The 23,175-nt window shown below is 45.7% G+C and overlaps 6 protein-coding genes across 9 annotated transcripts in view; 1 reads left to right on the forward strand and 5 right to left on the reverse strand.

The window, feature by feature from the left end:
- LOC6540929 (angiotensin-converting enzyme) overlaps positions 1 to 3,288 on the reverse strand; it is a 42,512-nt gene extending 39,224 nt beyond the window's left edge. The window contains exons 1-5 of the mRNA XM_001969516.3: positions 2,761 to 3,288; positions 2,063 to 2,575; positions 1,180 to 1,338; positions 883 to 1,123; positions 100 to 824 (exon numbers count right to left, since the gene is read on the reverse strand). Coding sequence (XP_001969552.3) covers positions 100 to 824; positions 883 to 1,123; positions 1,180 to 1,338; positions 2,063 to 2,575; positions 2,761 to 2,997 — 1,875 coding nt within the window. The 5' untranslated portion in view covers positions 2,998 to 3,288. The remainder of the gene's footprint in view (positions 1 to 99; positions 825 to 882; positions 1,124 to 1,179; positions 1,339 to 2,062; positions 2,576 to 2,760) is intronic.
- A 2,146-nt stretch (positions 3,289 to 5,434) lies between these two features.
- Positions 5,435 to 6,102, reverse strand: LOC6541029 (acylphosphatase-1). Its single transcript, XM_001969520.3, has one exon. The coding sequence runs from the start codon at positions 5,839 to 5,841 to the stop codon at positions 5,482 to 5,484; it is 360 nt and encodes a 119-aa protein (XP_001969556.1). The 5' UTR covers positions 5,842 to 6,102; the 3' UTR covers positions 5,435 to 5,481.
- LOC6540915 (angiotensin-converting enzyme) lies at positions 6,102 to 8,644 on the reverse strand. The gene is made up of 4 exons (XM_001969521.2): positions 8,321 to 8,644; positions 7,318 to 8,264; positions 6,705 to 7,265; positions 6,102 to 6,645 (listed from the first exon to the last, which is right to left on the reverse strand). The coding sequence occupies exons 1-4, from the start codon at positions 8,339 to 8,341 to the stop codon at positions 6,333 to 6,335; spliced, it is 1,842 nt and encodes a 613-aa protein (XP_001969557.1). The 5' UTR covers positions 8,342 to 8,644; the 3' UTR covers positions 6,102 to 6,332.
- A 167-nt stretch (positions 8,645 to 8,811) lies between these two features.
- Positions 8,812 to 12,173, reverse strand: LOC6540890 (angiotensin-converting enzyme). Its single transcript, XM_001969522.3, has 7 exons — positions 12,074 to 12,173; positions 10,628 to 11,234; positions 10,013 to 10,376; positions 9,386 to 9,952; positions 9,191 to 9,331; positions 8,959 to 9,131; positions 8,812 to 8,896 (listed from the first exon to the last, which is right to left on the reverse strand). The coding sequence occupies exons 2-7, from the start codon at positions 11,211 to 11,213 to the stop codon at positions 8,880 to 8,882; spliced, it is 1,848 nt and encodes a 615-aa protein (XP_001969558.1). The 5' UTR covers positions 11,214 to 11,234; positions 12,074 to 12,173; the 3' UTR covers positions 8,812 to 8,879.
- Positions 12,174 to 13,271: 1,098 nt separating this feature from the next.
- LOC6540962 (protein SMG5) lies at positions 13,272 to 19,155 on the forward strand. Of its 2 annotated transcripts, none has more exons than XM_026979349.1 (6): positions 13,272 to 13,615; positions 14,070 to 14,220; positions 14,287 to 15,929; positions 16,072 to 17,430; positions 17,717 to 17,875; positions 17,947 to 19,155. In XM_026979349.1, the coding sequence occupies exons 2-6, from the start codon at positions 14,081 to 14,083 to the stop codon at positions 18,186 to 18,188; spliced, it is 3,543 nt and encodes a 1,180-aa protein (XP_026835150.1). In that variant the 5' UTR covers positions 13,272 to 13,615; positions 14,070 to 14,080; the 3' UTR covers positions 18,189 to 19,155. The 2 variants fall into 2 exon arrangements, with proteins under 2 accessions (XP_026835150.1, XP_001969559.1); XM_001969523.3 differs by having other exon boundaries at positions 13,273 to 13,597.
- Positions 19,156 to 19,391: 236 nt separating this feature from the next.
- The window catches only part of LOC6540778 (centaurin-gamma-1A), a 53,611-nt gene continuing 49,827 nt past the window's right edge, over positions 19,392 to 23,175 (reverse strand). For all 3 annotated transcript variants that reach the window (XM_015159475.2, XM_001969524.3, XM_015159474.2), the window contains 6 exons: positions 22,826 to 22,967; positions 22,570 to 22,704; positions 21,220 to 22,503; positions 21,039 to 21,156; positions 20,601 to 20,976; positions 19,392 to 20,536 (listed from right to left, as the gene is read on the reverse strand). In XM_015159475.2, the coding sequence (XP_015014961.1) occupies positions 20,213 to 20,536; positions 20,601 to 20,976; positions 21,039 to 21,156; positions 21,220 to 22,503; positions 22,570 to 22,704; positions 22,826 to 22,967 (2,379 nt within the window). In that variant the 3' untranslated portion in view covers positions 19,392 to 20,212. The remainder of the gene's footprint in view (positions 20,537 to 20,600; positions 20,977 to 21,038; positions 21,157 to 21,219; positions 22,504 to 22,569; positions 22,705 to 22,825; positions 22,968 to 23,175) is intronic.

Below are 23,175 nucleotides of genomic sequence, written 5' to 3' on the forward strand. Positions count from 1 at the left end.
ATGAGGAACAACGAATCTACATAAGAGCTATATTTAGCAGTAGCAATAAGAAAGAATTCGCTGAAAAATATATCTCACAACAACCCATTTTTCCATTACCTTATCAATGGCCATGGTGAACAGATAGTTTATATCATAGCTGGACTCGTCGAGGGATCGTTGCAGAAGTCCCAGGGTCTGCAAATGCCTTGGAGTGGATACGGACAGTCCAATGGCATCGCCCACCGCCTGGTGAAATGCCGGATTTGCTCCATTTCTAAAGATCTTGGGCAGGTGACGGTACTGCAGAAAGTATTGAATGTGCGCCATCTCATGGTGCACACTAATCAAGCTGCGCTGGTTAATATCCGTACAGATTTTAACCCGGAAGTCGTGACGATTGCAAAAGTCCCAGGCGGATGGCTCACACAGAACCCTTCGGTCCAGGGGCTGTTCGAATATGGAGTTGCGATAGAACTCCGGACCCACCGCGGACATGTTGATGGAGGTGAAGAACTCCTCGGCCAGCTGGAACATCAGTTGAGGTGTATAGCCCTGCTCCACCATTCTCGGAGTGACGTCGATCAGCTTACGGCCTGGATAGGGTATCAAAATGTCCAGCACATTGGACCACGACTGGCCGTACATGTTGCCCAGAATGTGCGAGGGAATGGGTGCAATGCGGTTTATCCGATCTGGACCATAGTAATCCCTTAGCTTCCGGCGAACGTACGCATGCAATCCTTCGTAAAGAGGTCTTATCTGTTCCCAAACAATATCCATATCCTGACGGAAGTTACCTGACTCGTAGGCCAGATACCAGTACTCCCCGCCATTGGTAACATCTGCCAGGGAAGAGTTTTTAAATTAGTTCTTGAGTTCTAGCTTAGAGTTCCTACTCACTGTTTACGTAGGCCACCTCCTGCATCACATCGATCAACTGCTCATAGCTATCCCGCATTCCGCGTCCCGCTTTCCTGTGGTATTCCACCCAAGTGTGCTGCAGTTCATCCCAATCCCTGCTCTTAGCCATGATGTCCTTCAGCTGGGGTATGTAGTGAAGATCGCACTGAAAGGGCTGCTGGTAGGCACAGATTCCGGCGCTGTTGTACAGGAACAGCATCTCATTGAGCAGGCGATTGTACTGAAAAAGCTCTTATTCTATACATTATGTTTCATAGAGGTGCTCCTGTAACTCACCCTGTCCAATACATCTAGGGGCAGAGCATTGGGTCCCACTTCCGACTGGAGCATCAGTTGTCTGTAGAGGCGACGGTCGAGGATGAGGTCCTTGTTGACTCGCTTGGATTGCTCGGCAGTGATGCGCTGGAACTCAACATACCTCTGTTGAGCATTCAGCTAAACATTCAGTACAAGAAAATATCATTGCTATTTAGTAGTGAAAGACTGGGCCATTTCATTACCCATTACGAAATGTATCAAACTTCATATCAGATATCACACTTTTTAATAGTTTATTAAATAAACTGGAAAATTGTTAATTAGGTCAGGCCATACCACAAGAACAATGTAATAAATTGCATATCAACAATTAAGTTCATTTCACATCTTATTTAGTTATTATTCAAGTCCAGATTGTTTTAATTTAAATTTAAATGCTCTTTTTGTGGTCTATTCTGATAATCCTTATATTTATTTAAAATAATATATTATATAAATGATATAAGGAAGCCTTCTTTTTAGTGTGCAATAACTTAAATTCAAGCCCCGATTATAAAGCAATGTAACTTTAAGAGGAGCTGTAACACATGAGCCCAATCATACTACGTATCTACCTTCAAGCACCGATTAGTCCACAAACAGTCTGGTTGGGAAAACGCATGACATTGGCATGTCTGCCTGGGAATCTGACAAGGCGATTCGACCTTCAGAATGCGACTTTTCTGACTTTTCACGGGTGTGCGTGAGTAAGAAAACCACCACAGCGAGTCATGGGAAAACTGCACCACCACCAACACACCTACAACCACCATCGCAGAGATCGCGTGCCGTTGAAGCGCAATTACGCGATTTACTAGTTTTTGGCATTTGTACGAGTATGTGGCCAAAACCGCTCACTCACCGCTTCCGTTTGGGTAAAATCATTCACGTTCGTCTCGAAGTTCCACTGGGCAGCCACATTGGCGGTGCACTCCAGAGATCCCTTCTGGTCCGACTCCACCAGCAGGATGCGCAGCTTCTCCAGTTCCTGCTGATAGCGGCGATCCTGCTGATATCGCTGACGCTCCAGGTATCCCTGATTTAGGTTGAAACGATCCTGGTTCGAAAGGAAGGGATTCTCGAAGCGATTGCGATTGTTGATGCCCACAAATTCCACATTGGGATTATTATTGTAGTTGTACTGATCGCTGGGATTAAGGTTACGCTCTCCCTGGGCGGAGTAGGGCACATCCGAATAGCGCCCATTGAGGTTGGCATCGTTGCCGTAGTTACGATCGGTGGTGCTGGTGCTGGAAATGGGTCCGTAGTTGTGGTTGGAGAACCTAGCCCCACTGAAGGGTGAGTCACTGAAGTTCACGCGGGGCGAGGGATAGGCATAGCCGATCCTCATCCGCTCGTCATCTGTCTGGCCGAACTGCAAGCGGAATGTCAATAGGTTATGGGAAATTGAACACTGCCAGAATATCAATCTGTAATGCTTTTTTAATAGACAAATCAAATTTTATTTGATTCACACTACAGTCATTCAGATGTGTAGTTTTGGAATAGCAAATGCCCGGTTTTAAGCACACTTTCAAGTGGAAGACGTGCCACACCCACCCTAAAGTCGTCCAGTCCGTCGTCGATGCCGCCACCTCTTCCCGCATCGGAGTAAGGTGGTCCGTAGCGCTGATCGCGATCCCGATCCGCTCGAAGCTGGGCCGGAGTGGTGGCCACATTCGGGGTGTACCCATTATAGAAGACCTCGGGCTGAGGGGTGGGCAGATTCAGCTGGGGACTGGCGAAGCTCAAAGTCAGGCTAAGGCACAGACAGCCCAAAGCCAAAACACTGTGCATTGCGTTTATCTTAAGATCTATATTCCACACTGCCAAGGTCGCCGTTGACGGCTTAGTTATTAACTCTTTCACAAGCAATTAAATAGTGTAATTGCCAGTAACTGGCGGTACATTTGGCGCACACGCTCACGAAATTCTATGGATATGTTGAGATACTCGTATATTTGTATGATCTTTGGGTAGGGCAAAGAACCTGCAACTATCCGTTTCACTTTCACTTAACAACCACAATTTCCTTTTTCTGGTACCGCCTACGTAGCGTCCGGTGTCACGTCTAAAACTCTACTAACTAGACGGTAAGAACGCTTTTCGAAATTACTTGTTACTTTTTTTTCAACTCGAAAATGAATTCAAATTTGAACGCAGTCGCTGCCGCCGTTGCAGTTGACGTCGCCGCCAACTTCTCTATATATTTTGTATATTCGTGTGAGATAATCGCAATTAGCACTGCCAACGACAACAACTACAATCGCATCTTCCATAAACCTGGGAACAAAACTGAGTCGCAACCAGCATTTGTGTGAGTGAGTATGGTATGTAAATGTTTTTGCCATGCATGTTGGCCATTTCGAGGGAGGGTAAGGGTGCCCCTACATCGTACATGTATCTAGGTATATTCGTGTACTTATCAGGCGAAAAGCTCAACCGCATAATAATGGTCGGCTGTGGGAAAGTAAACGACATTTGAGTTATCTGCCCGGGCTGCAACTCACTCGAAATGAGTTAGAAGTTACAATATCAGGTCAGGTATTGAGAAAAACTTAGATACGCGAGTCAAATTCCGAAATTCTTGTGCTCACCATTATAATAAACTAAACAGAAATATTGTGGAAATACAATCCATTTAAAAATGAAAGTATCTAGATCTTAAAACATTTCAATCAAATGACTTTAATGACTTAAATTTTGTAGAACTAACTACTTTGTGTATACAAATCAATGACCCGCGATTAGTAGTAGAACGATACAAAGCTAATGTCGTTAAACTATTTGTTTGCTTAGAGCTCAGATTGAGCTCGACTTGCACTTGACTCACACACTAGCATCCACCCGCATTTGTGGCGAGTTTATTGTTGCTCTTGACCCAGAGAAATGTGGCATCAAAATGTGTTTTGAGTCATACCGGCAAATACTGAAAACAGGTGTAGCTAACGCGCTGCAGCAAATGCGTTCCACCTGTAACTCAAACTAGCGGCAAGAGCAAATCACCGGTTAATGGGCTGAAATTAATGACTTCTGATACTTTGCATTTGCTAACAGCCCATTAAACTAATAGTTATACTATTTCTACAAAACATAAAAGCAAAGCGCTTTTCTAAAATTGCTTAAATACTTAGTTGTATTACTTTCATTTACGTTTATACCTTAAGGCCCTGTGAGAATATTGAAGTATAAATTGTTAAGGAACTAGTCATTAAGCTTGAGTATTTAAATTCCTATTGAAGGTACATTTAATTAAAATGCAAGGGATCGCGATCTGAATACTGCCACCCTCGCCCGTGGAATTTGCAATTTCTACACTCGATCTTGACCCGACGGCATGTGAAAAGGTTGTGACTCATGTCAGGTGAACGATTACCGGAGAAAATCGAGATGATATATGGGAGGAGAACTATCCACAAAGATGTTAAATGGGGGAGCATGACTCTTCTCCCCGATGAATCGAATGGCCTGGCACGCTGACTGATGCCTTGATTGTCAATCTGCTGACATACAAATGAGAATGCATATAATATATTATAAATTAATGTGTGCGGGGAGATATGTGATTCAGGCAGTAATTAGATTGGGATCTGCGAAGTCTATCTGTCTCGGATATGAGCTCATAAATATTAGACACTTTATGATGTGGTTGGCTGGCTGGGGCTTGTACCTGGAACTGATCCCTCCAAACCAAAACCATATTTTGGGCAAAAAGCTAATTACCAGTCAAGGTCGGGCAGGGTTTTGTTACCACTGCGCTTTGCCCAGATCGAATATAGTACAAGTTCTGGAGAGGTGAGAACCGTGGGAAAATAGCGCCAAGTGGCTGTAAGTAATTAATTTACACGAGTGAATAGTTCATGACGCACACCCAGCACGTACTGTAAATACGTTTTATTTTTATTTTCAGCAATAGTTATTTGCATGGTTTTAATAAGTGGCTATTGAGTGAAGAGTCTCCGCGACTCATAATAATTAAGTGCATTTTAATTACAGGGCGCGCTTATGTTTTGCATTTGGCTTAGATTGTTTCCGGTTATTTTGTGTAAACAACAAGTAAATCATCATTAAGAAGACGTTGACTGATTGAGAATAAAAGGAAAGCCACCGAACTGTGACTCTATATCCCAAACTCACTTCCCATCGGTAACTCAAGGATTTCAGAATAATGTCAGATTTCCAAGGGACTATGCAGATTCATTTTATCAATTCAATTAGGGGAAAAAACTAAACCTTCCAATTTTTTACCTGCAATTTTATTGTTCCGTCAAAAACCCGCTATTAGCTACCGTTGTGGCTGGAACTACTGGCCAAACCTTCATGAACTGGGCGCTTCTCGTGCGGATCGGGCTTGATGTGAAAGTTGGCATAGCCATATCGATCGCGTTCCCGCTGAGCACTGAACTGCACCTTCTCGATGCTAGAGAGCGGACTGCCTGTCGTCCTCAGCCACTCCTTCATCACATCCATCTCGGCGGGACGACCCTCGATGTAGCCCTTCACGGTGCCCCTGCCGGAGTTCATGCACCAGCCGCGGAGACCCAGGATTCTGGCCTTTCGCAGGGTGTGCCGCCGGAAGTTGACGCCGTGCACCCTGCCGAATACCTCGAATTGGCACGAATGGACACCCTGGGCCGCCATTGCGAAGAAGTCTCTCCTTTCAATTCTGGACCTTTGACGGAATCAAAGGGGGTATACAATTTATTGAATCCACATTTGCGTTACGTTTCACATTTTGAACTAAAACGAAAGGAATACGACCTAGACTAGGTCCATGGACATAACACACTCAAACTTTGTATCAACCGCCATTCAAATTTGACACTCGTGTGTATATAGAGACTTCTACATTTGTTCTACATTGTAAAATGTGACATTTTTTTCGTTTGGTTATTGCATACTTTTAGGTTGTTGAAATCAATTAATTGCTAAACATTCATAGCTATGTTTACCTAATTGATCCACTCCTATTTTATATTTTAGCTTAACATTAATCATCCGATGATAAGACATATAGTTTAAATTTTCGTATGTAACATTACAGAGGATGTCTTATGAAAGACTATTCTAAATGCCGTATACGTATTATCTGTTTTAAATAATTTACAATAAGTGTTCAGACATCCCCGGAACTACATAAATGTCCAGCCCACTTCCAGGTTGTTCTCCTGATTCTGGTGCTGCAACCAGTCTTGAAGAGGTTGGAAGTAGGTGAGCAGTCCATCTATGCTGATCTCAGGCTCATCAAGAAGGACCTTTAGAACCTCCCTGTAGTGCACCGAAGATCCCAGGGACATGGCCTGTTTCAAACCCTCTCCAATGCCTCGCTGATCGGATAAATCGCACAAGTCCAGCGGTTTGCTTGGATTGCCCATTTCAAACTGGCCAGTTTTGGCGCAGAAGTGTTTCAACAGTTGGAACTGCAGGACAATGCTCAGAAAGTTGCTGAAAATCATCATAATTCAATATTAATATTTTTACTGTACCCGGTTTTGTGTACTTACCTGGCATACTGATCATCGACCTCCATAAGAAGTTTGGCCGGCACATCGAACTGTTCATTGGTTCTCTTTGTTGGAGCAGCAGCTCCGGTATAGAGTTCAGTGAACCTCCAGTAGGCCTCATTATCATCAGCCTTAATATGTCCTGCCAGGACTTCAACTCTGTAGCGATCTAGTACATAGAAAACGGGCAGCAGGAACACAACCCTCAAGCCCTGAATATACAGGCGGTTCAAACGGGCGGGCAGCTCCTTCCACTTTTTATCCCTCAGCATTCCAAGTTTTCTAAGGAATCGCGGTGAACTGGCTGCCATGGAGAAACACTTCCCGATGGCATCACTGAAATTGGGAAAGGGCTCCTCTTGGAGCAACGTTGGTTGCACCGAGGCAGCTCGATAGTAATGCAAGTCCGACTGGGCCTCAAACATATTGAAGAAACGCTCCTCATCGTTCAAAGGACAGTAGGTGAAGTTCGTCCTTGGTAGAGCATAGTATCGCCAGGCTTTGTGCCAGCAGCGATCGTCATCAGCGTTGGATACTTTCTGGGCATATGTCCAAAGCGAGCTAAAATGGTAACAAGTTTTAAAACTATATTAAATTTGTTTAAATAACTTACTTCTCCAGCTGCGGAAAGCCCAGAGCTCTGAAGTACTCGGCCACATTCCAGAACACCCTTTGAGTGGTGCTCAATCCCCGACGGTGCAGCTCCTGGGTAATATTGGCCAACCCAATCTCCGGCGATGGCAGATCCACATACCATTCGGCCTGAACCCGCCTGAAAGCATTTCCAATGAAGACCTCTGCCAAATGCTGGGGATAGGGTCTGTTCCTGGGCACCAACAGCTCCCCGTGCATCTTTCTCAGTGATCCCCTGACATGGGCGTGGAACTGGAGAAACAGAGGTCTCAAGCCGTGCATTATCCTGTCCAGCAGAGCCATGCTCTCCTGGCCCTTCAATTCCAGGGATCGAAACCAATAGTCCTCGGCACGAGGATACCCATTCAACTGGGCGGTCTTTTTGTACAGATCCATAAAGTCAACAAACTGGGATCTGGTGGCCAAGCCCGCGCGACTGCGCCACTCGAACCAGTAATACTCGATTTCGTCTAGATCTCGGCTTCCTTGAACTATGGATTGAACTTCAGGTATGAGTCGTAGCGTGCAATTCCCCGGCTGTTTGTAGGCACACAACTTGACATTGTGGTAGCTATCACTCATGCTGGAGGCCAATGCGTAGACCAGCTTCAAATCTCTGCCACTCAGAGCCTCGTAGCCCAATTGGGGGATTTTGTCGAGAAGCCTCCGCTGGCGGGAGTCGCCCAATCTCAACCGCTTGAACTTGGCCCTGCGGGTCGTTAGGGTCCTCACATACTTTATAAGCTTGTCATCGGTGACCTCGATCTCCAGGAGAGCCACCAAATCATTCGGCCCGCGCAGCTCATTCAACAACTGTGCCAATACTGCCTGGTCATATATAACAGCCAGTTGCTGATTGGTTTCATTCAGAAATCTTCCCAACGTTTCATCGGGCGGCGATTCAGCCTGGCTTAATCCCACCAGGAGCTGAAACATAAGGACGTTTGGGAAGTGCGCAAGATTACCCAGCGAACTTGACTCACCAAAACCGCAGGTATCCACATATTCCCACACTTTCTACTAAACTCACTTTCGCAACTCAATTTATTAGCTCATTGAAATTCCCGACACTTTTGGCCAACGTTCTGCGCTTGCGCAGCTCTCGAAGTCAACTGACTTGGGCCAACGACGATCCGTGGTCAGTGGTGTGAGTCGGTGGCCAACTGAGCGCCCAGTTGGCCATTTGTAATTATAATGTGTTCCACTTAGAAAATACAACCACGACTTCACTGGGCGATATCTACAACTTGTTTGCTGAGACAATTATATCTTGCACTTGGATTTCAGAGGGGAATTTCATATATCATGAACATTACATCTTACAGAGCCATAAAATTACCTGTTTGTATCATAGACTTACGTGTGGGGAGCCTTTAGACGTTTAAGGCCTACCTGATTTGTATCATAAATATAATTTTAAGATTTTAAGGACCATTACATTTAACTATCTGTTATAAGAAAGTTCAAATTACGCTCCATTTGTAAGATACTGTTCAACTTTATTGAGCAATGAAGTGTGTGAGAACACTAAAATCATTTGAATTATGAAGACACGCATTCTGAAATTAGAAACAGCCACTTAGACATGATATCCTTATTTTCCATGAACGTGCAAACTTACTATCTGAAGTAGTCCAGCCAATGTGGACATTGTTCTTGATGTTCTCCGCCTCCAGCCAAACGCGCAGCGGCTCAAAGTACTCCGCGATGGCCTTTCCGGACATGGTGCGCTCTCCGTTGAAGGCCTCCAGTGCATCGGGCCAGGGCTTCGAGGCGCCCATGGACAGCATGTTGCTATGGATTATCAAGAGCATTAACGTATAAGCAAATTTATGTGAGTACCCAAGACTTACTGGAAAGCGGCTCCAGCTGCAGCACTTCCATAGATATCGCAGTTGTCCAGGGGCAACTCCACATTGTTGGGATCATACTGACCGGCCTTGATGCAGGCGGACTTGTAGAACTGGAACTGGATGATGAAGGACACCAGGTACCTGGAAGATATCAAAATTAGTCTGATATTCTCTTGTAATTAAGCAGGTACCCACCTCAGATACTCGACATCTGCGGAAATGTGATACTTGGCCGGGGCGTCAAAGTCCTTTTCGCTGCGCGCAACTGGCGGTTCAATACCGGAGTACTCATCCCTCAGCTTCCAGAAGGCACAATTCCAGTTGGCCTTGTCCACTTCACCGCGGAACAGCGACCAGCGGTACTTGTCCATGGTGAAGGCGAAGGGCAGGAAAACGATCTTGTCCAGGGCGGTGAGGAAGAGCTGGTTGATACGAGCCTCTTCATCGCGCACGTAGTCCTTCAGCAGGCCAATCTTCTCGAGATGTTTGGGCGTCGACACGGACAGGGAGAGCACATCGCCGACGGCTTCATGGAATCCGGGATTGGCGCCAGTGCGATAGACGAAGGGCAGGTGTTGATACTGCAGGAAATACTGAATGTGTCCCAGCTCGTGGTGCACGGTGAAGAGCTGATCCTGTGTAACCCGGGTGCACTGCTTGATGCGCACATCGTCGGTGAGGTAAAAGTCCCAGGCGCTGGCATGGCAAACCAGATCGCGGCCATCGGTGGGCTTCTCAATGATCGACTTGTCCCAAAAGTCTCTGAAATACACACAAAATGAAGAGATAGGCATTCAATTAAAGATTTATATTAGTACTCACTGCGGCAACTTGGTAAGATTCATAGAGGTGAAGAAGTCGTCGCCCATTTGGAACATTTTGAGGGGTGTGAAGCCCTGCTTTTCCATCTCGCCGCTCACGTCGACCAGTGGCTTCTCCGGGAACGGGGATACGATGTCCGCGATCTCCGACCACTGCTGCGCCCACATGTTGCCCAAAAGGTGCATGGGAATGGGTCCCTTCTCGGAAACCACCGCGTCACCATAGTGTTTCCTCAGGCGGAAGCGCACATAGCCATGGATCTGCTGGTAGAGGGGTCGAATATCGGCGAAGATGTCCTCCAGCTGCTGCTCGAAGGTGTCGTCCTCGTACTCGTCCAACCAGGCCTCGGCACCAGAGGTGAAGTCTGGCAACGGGAATTACACTTTCATAAATATTCACTAACATCTTATCTACAATAATCAACTCTAAGCTAATGGATTTTGTGACAAATTGCACTGCCATAATTAACTCACACCTTTTGTTACATGACCAAGATATATTTAAAGTAATGAAGTTCCTGCTCAATATAGAATCCCGAAACATCTTTTGTTATTGAAAGACTCCTCCCATCGCTTCAACTAAATTATTTAAAATTGCAATGAGGTTTCCACTTACTATTCAGTTTGGCTGCCTTGGTGTTGAGCTCCACGTAGCGTTCGAATTGGGATCGCACGGCGGTTCCGGCCTTGTCGTAGAACTCGCGCCAGTAGTAGGCGAGCTCCTCGTGGTCACGGCTCTTGCTGATGACCTCCTCGATCTCCGGGTCGAGGGCTAGGTCGCACTTGGTGCTGTCCTTGTAGTCGCACACCTTGACCTTCGCGAAGTTCGACTCCATGAAGGAGAGTGTATCCAGCAGCTCGGCATAGTCGGCTTCGGGCAGGGCGGCATAGCCCAGCTTGGTCAGTGCCTTGAACTGGCGCTTGAGATCCTCCGACTGGAACGAGCGCCATTGGAACTTGGCGGTGTCACTGGCCACCTCCTTCATGAACTTGGCCATTTCGGCGGATATCTCATTCTTCTTCTTTTCGTTCTCATCGGTGATGTTGGAGCCATAGGCCCAGGAGGCCTCGGTCTCCACATTGGTTCGCTTGGCCAGCTCCCTGTTGAGATTCTCCAGGTACTCCTTGGCCTGTATCTCCTCCTTGACCAACGCTTGGCTTACGGCCAAAGTAGCCAACAGGGCTAGCAAAAACAGTCTCATAGTGAGCAACAACTTTCTCGCCTGGAAATTTGATTAAGCATTTTTGAATTTCAATTACACTCGTTCCAGTCGTTATGTCAATTCGATGACGTATCTGAGCGTTCTTCTGCTCTCGCACAAATGATTAAAGTCTCATTTGGGGATGACTCTGGGGTCAGATCGAAAGGCTTTATACTATATATCTACATATACGTATCTTAAGTGATTGCCCACCATCTTGATATTTCTGTAGAACTCACTTCAACTGAGCCAGTCGACCAATAAGATAAGATATTCACTATGATTGCGCTTTTCTAATCTTTTACAAAATCAATTTTCCAAAGAGCGAACTTTCTATACTTCAATGCTTATCAATGATTGTGTTTTGCTGAACAAAACTACGACTTTCATTTTATCTAACATCTATTTGTATAGAACTGATCGTAGCTGCAACCTTAGCAAATACCAGGTGCGCTTAGTTTAGAACACAAAAAGCATTAAGTAAACTAACAGTTTATGGCCAGCGATCATAAATAACATCGATTAGATCGACTAACCACCGCAGAAGTGTTTCAGATATTCCTTGAATTTATGACCATGTCCACCGAAATGACTGTAGAAAACACAATATATCCGTGGAGTATACTGCACGATCCCGATAAGATTATCAAGGGATTATAGTGACTGGTAATATTGACCATTTATAGTAAATGTTAGAAGCCAATAATGGCGGAACAATGCGCCAAGTAATTATGTCATATAAGTAATTGTAAACGATCCCAATTAAAGGCTACTTAAGGCTATTCGAAAATCCGTTAATTGCGCTAATGGAAATGACTTGTTTCAAGTTCTCAAAATTCGAATCCGAAAGAGAAACTTACGTTTTATCCGACGATATTACCCAACCGATCGAACGTGACCGGTTCGCCAGCGGTCTGAACTAAAACTGAGAACGCTCGAGTAAGATTGCGTGAGTTTTATAGCCAAGAGCAGAGGAGCAACCCGAGAATCGCGCGGCAGAAATGCACTGAGAAAAGATATGATATATGTATGTTGTGGCTGATCTGAATTAGTTTGCAAAGATTTTGAGACCATAGTTGTGGCTCAATGTTTTTATTCTGATACTAGAATTATTCTGATACGAACTCTATTGTATTTCCATACTTATCACATTTATTCGAATTAATCTTAAGAGGAATAAAAACATGAGCAGATAATAGCCAATAACTTATGAACTGTGGAAATGAAACTTCTCAGCATTTGTTCAAAGAAATAATATTAAATAAATGTTACATATTGTAAAATGAAAAATAGTTTCCCTTTACTTACACCTACTTACAAAGGAAGTATGATAAAGGCAGTTTTTTAGAGTGACATGGGCTATCTGCCCCTTGACGTGCCCAACGCTAATCAACTGACCAAACGACTCGACGTCGCCGAGAGAAATGGTCGATAAACTCGAGCATTATTTATTTTTAATGCGACGTCGGCTTAGTCGCGGCTGAGGTTTCCAATCCGTCTGAAGTTCTCGGTCAGGTAGGCACGAAGATAGCTCGACGTTGGGAAGATCATTAATATGCCTGGCACCTTTCCTCACATTTAGGAAATCTTTTTGAAAAAAATATTGAGTCAATAAAATATTATGAAAATAAACTAATGGGCACTTATCTGCCCTGGGTACAGAAAAAACATTATAAGGTGGCGGCCATTGATCCTTTCACACTTTAATTACTCGCTAAATATTGATTGTTTACTTTTTTCTTTCTTTCGTTTATATGTGACCCAAATAGGCCATCAAAATTCATGCAAGCGAATCGCCAAAGTCAACTTAAATTATTGGGGAGTAAGCGCTTTTAAATTCCACATATATACTGATCAATATAATACATTTGCATTACATTTTTATTATAAATTAATGGACAGTATCAAATTCTTTGTTAATTACACAAATGAATTACATACAATAATGAATTACATACAAACAAGAATTTCATAAGTTCTTTGTCGAAATGTAAAATGTAGAATATGTATATTTAAATAACCCGCCGATACTAAAACAATCGATACTTGCCGTAATCAATATCGAGTTATCTAACACTGAAAAGAGTGAGGTAAAACAGCATGATCAGACTGCATGATAACATTTTGGTAGTGAAATCTACCGAAACAAAAAATTTGTACCTAAAACATTCCATATCATTTTGTCCGTAATTTAGCCATCATTATTTCTAGCTCATCTGAGCATGTACCCGCAAAAAATATCGAACATCACATGCGCAGCATTTCGGGCCGCGCAGTCTGACCGTGCATGCGCCATCTTGTTGTTCAACAAAGGAGGAGCGAAAACGTGAAATTTGCAGAACGACACAGAACGACAAAACAGAGCAACTAAATCCGCATAAAAGGTAATGCAAATCGCGCAGGTAAGCAGTAGAGCAACATCATTCGGTTCTACCTGAGTGCAGCTGGCAAAGGTGCATCCCAATATCCCATCGCATCGCATCGCGACGTTTTTATTTCGCAATCGCAGCTGCAGTATCGAAAATACCAGAGCAGAGAAAATCAAAAGCAAAAAGTGTCTGCGTGTGTGTTTAATTGATTATTCAATAAAACGAAACTACGCAATGCGCATGTGTTTGTGTGCGTCACCAGTTGAAACAAAAACAATACAATAAAAACAATAAAGTAAGACATTTTACTTCAAAAACAATTCGTCAGCAAAAAAAAATATAATCGAGAAACAGCTGGAGCATTCGAGCATCTAGTTGGTGTTTACTGTATCTCCTCAGTTGTCAGCTGTGTTTACTGTAGCTTCTTAGTTGCCAGTTGTGTAAAATCGAACTTTCAGTGATATGCTTGTTAACTTTTGTGTTTCAGTACATCGAAAAATGGAGGCGACACTTAGCTCGGGCGGATCATCAAACGCCTCCAGCGAGTGCGCCATAGACGGCGGTACGAATCGCTGTCGCGGCTTGGACCCCAACAATGGCACCTGCACCCTCAGTCAGGAGGTAAAGGATCTGTATAGGTAAGGTGGCACCGTGGTGAGCATTGCAGGATGAGTACTAACTCCCATACCAAAACGCACAAATAGGTCCCTCTACACCGCCTCCAAGCAACTGGATGATGCCAAGAAGAATGTGCAGACGGTGGGACAGCTGTTCCAGCACGAAATCGAAGAGAAACGCTCGCTGTTGGTGCAGCTGTGCAAGCAAATCATTTTCAAGGACTACCAATCGGTGGGCAAGAAGGTGCGCGAGGTGATGTGGCGGCGTGGATACTACGAATTCATTGCTTTTGTGAAGAAGAGTTGGCACAAACAGGGCCAGGATGCGGCCACGTCCCAGGAGAACATGCAGAAACTGGAGCGGTTTCTTTGCGCCGGCATCTTCAACTACAAACGATTGTCGGCACGCATGGAGGAGATCTATGACCTGGATTTGAAGTATTTGATTGATTTCTCCATCATCAGTGATGGCTACATAAGCGACATGATCGGAGACTCCAAAGATACGTCGCATTCGGGCACTCACGCTGTGGACAAGAGCCTGGAGGCCGTGTCCTTTGCCCTCGACACCATACACTCATCGCTGCTCAGCCTGGGCGATCTGCATCGGTACTTTCTGGACTTTCGCATCGACAGCAAACTGAGCATAAGCAAGGAGCAGGTGGCCAAGTATTATCTGGAGGCCTTCAAGCTTAATCCAGCCATTGGAATGGCCCAAAACCAGTTGGGTACACTATACTACGGACAGAATCATGACCTAGACTCCACTTACCACTACTTGTATTCTCTTGTGTGCATCATACCTTTCGAACTGAGCGAAAATAACCTTAACAAACTGTTCGCTAAGCACACCGAATACCTGGAGCAGATGGATCCAGAAAAACTAGACTTCAGCATCGAGGACTTCTTTGCCCGTTTCTATCTGATTGTGGACATTTTTTTCTTCGACAAGGAAGTGCCGGACTTTAACGCCCTGTGCCACTGCGTTCTGATTGATCTACGCAAGATACTTTGCTCCCAGCAGTTGCGCGTTCAGGAGCCAAGCATTTTCAAGATTGTCTCCATTCTGTTCTTCTGTCTATCCAAGCTAAAGATGATCAATTCACCAAAAGTTTACTCGCTGCACGCCTTTCTGGTGGCTGCCTGTTCCGATCTGATGGACGCCTGCATTGTCACCATCGAGCAGACAATCCTGGCTCGCGCCCAAGACAACGAGCACTTCCAAGCGGAGTACGAGCAACGTTTTCAAGAGTTCGACACTGTGGTGCGCAAGTCCCGGAATGAGTACAAGAATTGGCTGGCGGCAGTCGGCGAGTGTGAGCGCAAGGACAAAAAGCTGATGCCACGCCCGCACTCTTTAAAGGATTGCAGTTCGGATTCGCGAGACAGCCAGCACTCCGGCGAGGAGGCAAAGACCCAGGAAGCTGCTGACGGCGACAAGATCGGTGAGGCTATATCCACGCGATCCAGTGACGAGGCCAAGGAGTCCGACCTGAAGACCCCGCTCTCCTGCAAGAGCAAGCGACGAGGAATGCGTCTACGCCGCCGACGCCGCAAGATCGCCCAATCGGATGACAGCTCCTGCTATGACAGCGAAAGCGAACTGGACACAGACTTCTACAGCGACGAGGAGGATTACACAGATCTGAGTTCAAACTTTGACACCGATTTCAGCGACATTGATGCAGCTGATCCTGGGGAGCCATGCGGCGAGGAGCATTATGAAGCAGGTGAGTCTTTGAATCCCAATTTCTTTCCAAACAAAACACTTAAAGCGAACGATATCATGAAAGTTGGACTGTGTGCAACTTATGATTATTAATATAGAAAACCTTTTCAAACTTATTTCTAAAGTCTGACGATTCCTTACAGCTAATTACAGCAAGAAGGAGCGCAAATCTGGTGGCGGCGGAGGAGGCGGCGGCTTGGTGTACTCCGACAACGAAGACGTTGTTATTGAGGAGGAGAAAATTGTGTACCCCGACGAAGTAGAGCGTAGATCGAACTCACAGGAGGCGGACTCAGAGGAGTTGCTGCGTAGCTTTGAGGTACTGCAACTGAACTTCAAGAGTGCAGAGGAGGCTCAACGCAAGCCAGTGGAGGGCGTGCCGGTCGGACCACCGCCGGTCAGCTTCTCAGAGCCACCTAAGAAGTTGGTTTATCGTAACAAGTACACCAAGATTAACCCCAACATAATTATCGACTGTCTGCACAATGAACCGACAATTCGAGCCCTAAAAATGCTTTTTGACTGGCTGCGCATCAACCCGGAGATTCTCATCGGCTGCTACCACTCGAATCCCGAGTTTGTGCACAAGATTATGAAGCTTCTCAACTACTGTAACATCGACATCTTCACCAGGAAGGTTTACTTCGAACGCGACCTCCTGAACACCGCCAACGTGCGCGATTCACTGGTCGAGTTATTCGATGTGCGGGCCAACGTTCCTCTCACCGAGGACTTTGCTTTTAAGAACTTTGACATCTTTCAGAGCACCCAGATTACACTGGACTGGGAGACCATTATCCGGGAGCGCGTCACTCCCCAGGAAGAGTCCATCCTGCGTATTTTCAAAATGGTCGACTTTGGATTTTTCATTTGCAAGCAGAAGAAGTTTAACTACAGGTTCTGCGTCAAGACGCGTCGTTTCACCGAGACCCAAAAGAAGAAACAGCGCGAGGAGAAGAAGGGAGGCGGATCACGTCGCCGCGAGCGTCGCACCGCTCCGAAAACTAATCGAACAAAGCGGAACGAAGGACGCACACGTCGCTACTCAGATCGCAAGAACGGCATCGTCCGCAAGAGCTACACCAGTAACGAGGAAAAAGACACCGTGGAGGAGTGCCGCAAGGTGCCGCGCAAGGGCTATCTAAGGAACCGAAATGCTGAGAAGGCGGCTGCTGTTATAGCCAGTGCCACTGGAACCTCTGTAGCCGGCGGAACTTCCGCCTCCACAACCACAAATAGTGTCATCGAGAAGCTGAATTTGCAGTCCAGCTCGGGGGCCGACGAAGAGCGCTCGGAGGCCAAGTCGAAGAAGTGTGAGCTCATGGGCAAGCTGTGGCTGCAAAACGAGGTGGAGACTTTGGAGGAGGAGCTGCGGGACAGTCCCGCTCATGTGGTGATGTCCCCATTTGTGGTGGTCGATTCGAAGGCATTGACCGAATACAATGGCATAGTCAAGTCGCTGGTGAGGACCAAGAAGTGCATTGTCCTCATTCCAAATGCAGGTGAGTGCGCATACCTTCGTGTGGGCTGATAAGTTTGACATGAAATCAACGATGTGAAAAGTAACAATGCCATTAAACCTAAATGACACCTTTCAAACTTTAAAATTTAAATAATCTTTATTCCCTGAAGTCCAATCAACTTTTATAGTGGAAAAGATTAGGTTCTTAACGCCCGTGATATGACGGTAGCACATTCCAATTGTTTTCTTTAAAATTGTCATAATTCATTGTAACCACAATTAAGGAGAAAGACCCCTTGCTAATCGATTATTTATTTCCCATTTAGTGCTCAATGAGTTGGATGACTTGAAGAAACGCAGCGAGAATGTTCGCCATGTCATCCGTTGGCTGGAACAGGAGTTTAAGCAGGGCAATAGGCACTTGCGTGCCCAGCGCGATAACGAAAGTCAGCCACTTTCCCTGCTGAAGATATCACGCAAGATGGGTGAGTTTAGCAAATATTTATCGCACTAGAATGTGCAAGCTAATGGTGTTGTTTTGTATTTCTACCCACAGATCGTGACGCCTCGGTTTTCCTTCAAATTGCCCAGTTCTGCAATCACCTGGTGGCCAACCATGCCGATCCGCACGTCAGCGAACTGCAAAAGAGCGTCGTCACGTACTTGTCCGGTGATAACTTGCACGAGAAGAACCGCCAGCAGCAGAACTTCAGCTACACCGGCATCCTTGACTCGATACCCGTACGCTATGCCCAGATCCAGAGCTTCTACGCAAAGTTTAAGGCCAACAAAAAATGAACGGGCCCAAGTAGAGCGGCAACGGTAGCGGGCGCTAAGGCGGCAAAGGCAACTGCAGACCAAAAGCAATGCGAGCTAAAAAGGGTTCGAGCATGTTCTCTCTGTACAACCACAAATCGACATGGAGTTCCAAAGTTAACGAAGGCCGTGGACGACGGCAAAACAAAACCAGCGATCGCTGCTGCAGCTTCGGTTGTGGCCGTGTTTTCCCCAAAAAAAACTCAAACTGAAACTCTTACCATCAGCGGGAGCAAGATTACCCCAGCCTAGCCTGTGCAGCAGCAGCATTGCGTGGAATTTGCTTGTTGTGTTTAGACGAAACTAAAACAAAATACCAATCAAAATCGTTCACTTTCAACTCGATGGCTAAAATGATGACGACCTTCCAGCTAATGTTAAATGGACACTGACATACGCACAACCTTAAACAGAAAATCTTAGGAAAGAAATCGTAAAAAAAAATCAAAAAAACAACTTTTCAAGATAACAGCAGGCATGCCCTGAGCGGTTCACGGACAAAAGATCTTCGTGGAACAGCTAATTGTTGGGAGAGCGGGATGACGGCGACCAGGATGGATCGACCTAATCAGTTATTTGCTTGATGTACCACTTCGTATTCAAGATTTCGCATTTCCTGCGTCGGGCTGGACAATGGATCCAAAAAATCTCGATCTTTCCTGCAGTTGTTTCGTTCTCGGTTTGGCAGACGGTCAATTTAAATTTTCGCGCTTCTGTCTAGGCAATCCGCGTGATTTTCCCCACAAAAACAAAGTATATGGTATATATATAAAACTTACATTTTAATGCAGTCATAACTAAAGTCTCTCTTGTGGTTCACCAATGCAATTTCCCATTAAAGAATAAAGGAAATTGCCGCACATATGTAAAATTCTACGTCATTTTAAATGTTTCCAAAATTGAAAGCTATGTTACATTTTGTTTGACTAATAAAGCGCCCAACCACAAATATGTTGTTTTAATATGGGTTTCAGTGAGATATCAAGGCTGGAAAAACTGAAAGATTAGTGGTATTAATAGCACGAAAAAACAGTATACAGTTTAAAATGTTTAATAGATTTTTATTGAAGGGTTTTTCTTTTGTTGTTTTTTTGTGATTTTTGTGTGCTACTTTTCCTTCCAATTAGATTGAGTTTGTCACGTTTTGTGGTTTGTAATTCGTACAAATAGCGTACACAATATATGGGGTGTATACATATAGTAATATTTAGATTGATTTATAACTATTTTGTATAATAGTTTTGAAATACTTTCAATTAAATTTTTGTCTACCCAGATTCCATACAACCAGAATCCAATTTTCTGCAGTTTAATATCTAAAACGAGTTATTTTTGTTTGGAATTTATATAGCAAAGAATTTTGTGATTTTGGTTCAGCATAAGCTACATTTTGGGCGTGTTCATTTGTTTAAACCGATTATCAAGCAATTTCAACTATTTATGTATATAATGTATATAAATATGTTCGTGTATATTGTTTAGCATAAGTTTGTTTTTGGCTTTAATCTTAGATTCATTTCGTTTATACGTATATTTTGCATCAGCTTTTATCTATTGTTTATGTTGTAAAAGTATGTTTCTTTACGTAAAGTCTTTTGCAATCTACTGATGGTTGACGAAAGTTACGAGTTACAATAGTTACTAAATAATTGTTTTGCAAACGATTAAAAAACCTGCACACGATAAAAAAACAATAATAATAGTTTCACGTAATACGAAAATAATAAATTATACACTTGAGATTACAACAAGGCTGTACAGGTTTTCTTGGCTTAAGAACTAAACAAACTAAAATAAAACATAAATAAAACTTGTGAATTTCCATTCAACGCTTGCCAAATCAAAATAATATTAAACATTTGCACAACATTCCTAGAACCTAAACACTAAACGCTATACAATTTATACTCTCGAATTTAAACTAAGTCCGTCATGAACAACAAAAACTAATGAATTGTACAGTTGCTACGAAAATTCACGTTTCTCTTATTTCAATTTTAACTAATTCAGATCACACCCGACACAGACTTCTCGTACGGCGTTCCCAACGTGTCGCGTCTCCGGGGCAGGGTGCCACTGGCCGTCAATGGAGCCGCCTCTGGGCAGCCCAGTCCTTCGAGCAGCTCCACAAGCGCCGTCGTGTCCTCGACATTGTATTGGGGAGCAGGAATGCCACCGTTTGTGGGCGGAGCGGGAGCTGGAATCGTTGTGCCCGCCTGCGCAGCTGCAGCGGCCTTGATCGACTTGGCGGTGGCCAGGGATTGTGCGGCTCGAGCGTAGGCCAGGCAGGTGCGACCCTCATGGTCCGTGTGCTTGATGTTGGCGCCATTCTGGAAGGAGCAATGAGTACTTGTTAATAACTAATTCGTTTCATTTGAGCTCCAGTTAACTTACCCAGATGAGCAGCTGTGCTATGGCCAGATTGCCAATAGCACAGGCAAGCAGCAGCGGAGTTCGCACATCTCGTGCACTGACATTTGCATTGGTCACCTCTGACGGGCAATTGGCCAAAATCGAAACAATCGACTTGATGTCCGCCCTGATCACAGCCTCGATCAACTGCTGACCCGGACTCGGGCTAGGATGCGCTGAGGATCCGTTGCCCAGTGGGGTCAGGAACTCCTTGGCCTCGTACTTGCTGCGCACCCATCGCTCTTTGTCCTCGCGACTGGCCTGCGAAGTGGGCTTCACCCGCTGGCGCGTGTTCGACTCCCAAACAGAGTTGGCCAGACTGTTGCCAATGGCCAGCATCACACTGAGATGCGGGGATCTGGTAGAGTGTTAAATTTGATGTTAGAATAATAATAAAAGGACAAACTATCAATAACTTACGGCCAGTCGTCCAGGCCCAGAGATCGAACCTTGGATATATGCGAGCCCAGATTGCGATGCACGCCCGAGCACTCGATGCACATGAGTACGCCCAAGTTCAAGCTAGCCCATTCCGGATCTAGGAAGAGGATAACAGAAGTGTTAGTAAATATACAAGTATGCGAATTAAAGTTGAACTCACTTGGCGCACCACAGTCGACGCAAAACCCGTTGCCAGGAACCCGCTGGCGGATAGCCAGCATGGCGGCGAGATCGGTGCTGGTGGCCTGTTTGGTCTTGCTGCTCTCGATGCTCTGCAGACTCTTGAAGATCTCCTGCTCGACGGCCGCCACCCACTCGTCGCGCTCCTCGGAATTGGCGGCCTCGAAGTGCCACTGCTTGGAGTCTAGCGATACGATGTAGAATTCATAGCCATCGTTGTCGTCCGCCTCGTTTGCTTTGACACTGCTGCTCTTCATGCGGCGATGTCGCTTCTTCACGTTCGGCGTCTGGGCCTCCAGCTTGTTTCCCGCATTGGCCGCTTCTCCGGCGATAAAAGTCTGCGAATTTGAATTGGACATGGCTATGCCCTCGTCTCCGCTCGTCTGCTGTGAGCTGTTCGACTTCAAAGGCTCTCCACCGGCGCCAGCTGCTATGGATCCGGCACCAAGTAGAGATAGTTTCTCGCTCAGCTTGCGCTGATTGTCCTTGGCCAGGGTGAGACATCCGATGCCATCGCTCAGTGCGTTCTGAGCTCTTTGGCCATTGGCCATCAGCGAACTGGTGAGCGCGCTGTTCGTGATGATGCTCTTGGAGCCACGAGGCTTCTGTCCCGGCACCTTCACGGTGACGTACTGCAGCGGAATCTCCTTGCCGTGCACATCGTCCATGTAGTCGTGCAGAGAGGGATGATAGGTAAGCCTGCCGTCGTCGCACAGGGTCACGTACTTCTTCTTCCACTCCTTGTTCAAGGACTTGCTGGAGCGCTTGTACAGGTAGCCCTGTTTGATGGGTATGGAGCGTCCACTGCCCAGCTCACTGCTCTTTGGCTCCTTCTCCTTGTCGGCCTTTTTCGAAGAGGAAGGGATGAACAGGTTGGAACGCCGCCGGCTCTTGCGGCTCGTCGTGGGCGTCGAGGTGGGTGTGGGCAACTCCTTTCCCGGCGGTGGCGCCAGGTCACGTGGATCGCGCAACTGCACCTGGGAGCAATCACCCTGCAGCGAATTGGCCGCTCCGGGATTGTATTTGGTGATGTTGTTATTCTCGTTGGTGTTGGAACTGCTGGCCGCTTGCAGCGACCAAAGTTTCTGCTCCGCATGTGCGAAATCCGCACTCATTCGCAGTGGCAGCTGCTGCTGGCCACGTTGTCCATTGGTGGGCGCCTGGTAGGGAGCCAATCCCAGGCGATTGCCCTGCGGGGTCGTGGGTCTTGCCGGTTGCACTTGTGGTGGCAAGGGCAGACGCTGCGAGAGGATCTTTTGACAGGCTAAAAGGGATTTGGTAACACTTGATTAGTCTTCTGCGGATATCTTATTTGAGTTGCTGGACTCACCATCCTGAAAGACACGCTCCACATTCAGGCCGTAGGTGGCGCAGGTCTCGTAGTAGGAGCAACGCTTCAGATCGCTGGCCAATTTCCTGGCACGGGTGTCGTCAATCACGCGAGGATTCCGCTCGCTGATGGCATCTAACAAGTTAATAGGGAAATTATTATTAAGCTGTAGTATGTTATGTAATTTCTGAACCAATATTTCAGCAACTACAATTATTATTTTCTTTAAGCTACAAGTATTAGATAAGTTATTCACCTTGCGTTCCGACTAATATCATGGGGATTTCCTGGCCATTTCGAAAATGCGCCATTTTCGTATAGTAGTTGTAGACGGTATTGAAGCTGCCCTCGTTCTCCAGACTGAACACGAAGATTACCGCATCCACCCAGCCAGCGAACTGTAAGGAAAAAGGACGAAAAATCATATAATGAGTTAGGAATGGCAAAGGGTTGGCAGTTGGGAAGGGAAAGCAGAAAGCTGAGAACGGAAAAACAAAGAGAGTCCTGCGAAAACACAGCGCGCTTTGGGACGCATCGAGTCCTTGACTTTGCGATGGATTCTGGGGAGGAATGGCTTGGATTCGCATGCGGCGTCTGGCGGAAGCG

The sequence above is a fragment of the Drosophila erecta genome, unplaced genomic scaffold (genome assembly GCF_003286155.1).
Source record: "Drosophila erecta strain 14021-0224.00,06,07 unplaced genomic scaffold, DereRS2 tig00000055-arrow-pilon, whole genome shotgun sequence".
NCBI lineage: Eukaryota > Metazoa > Arthropoda > Insecta > Diptera > Drosophilidae > Drosophila > Drosophila erecta.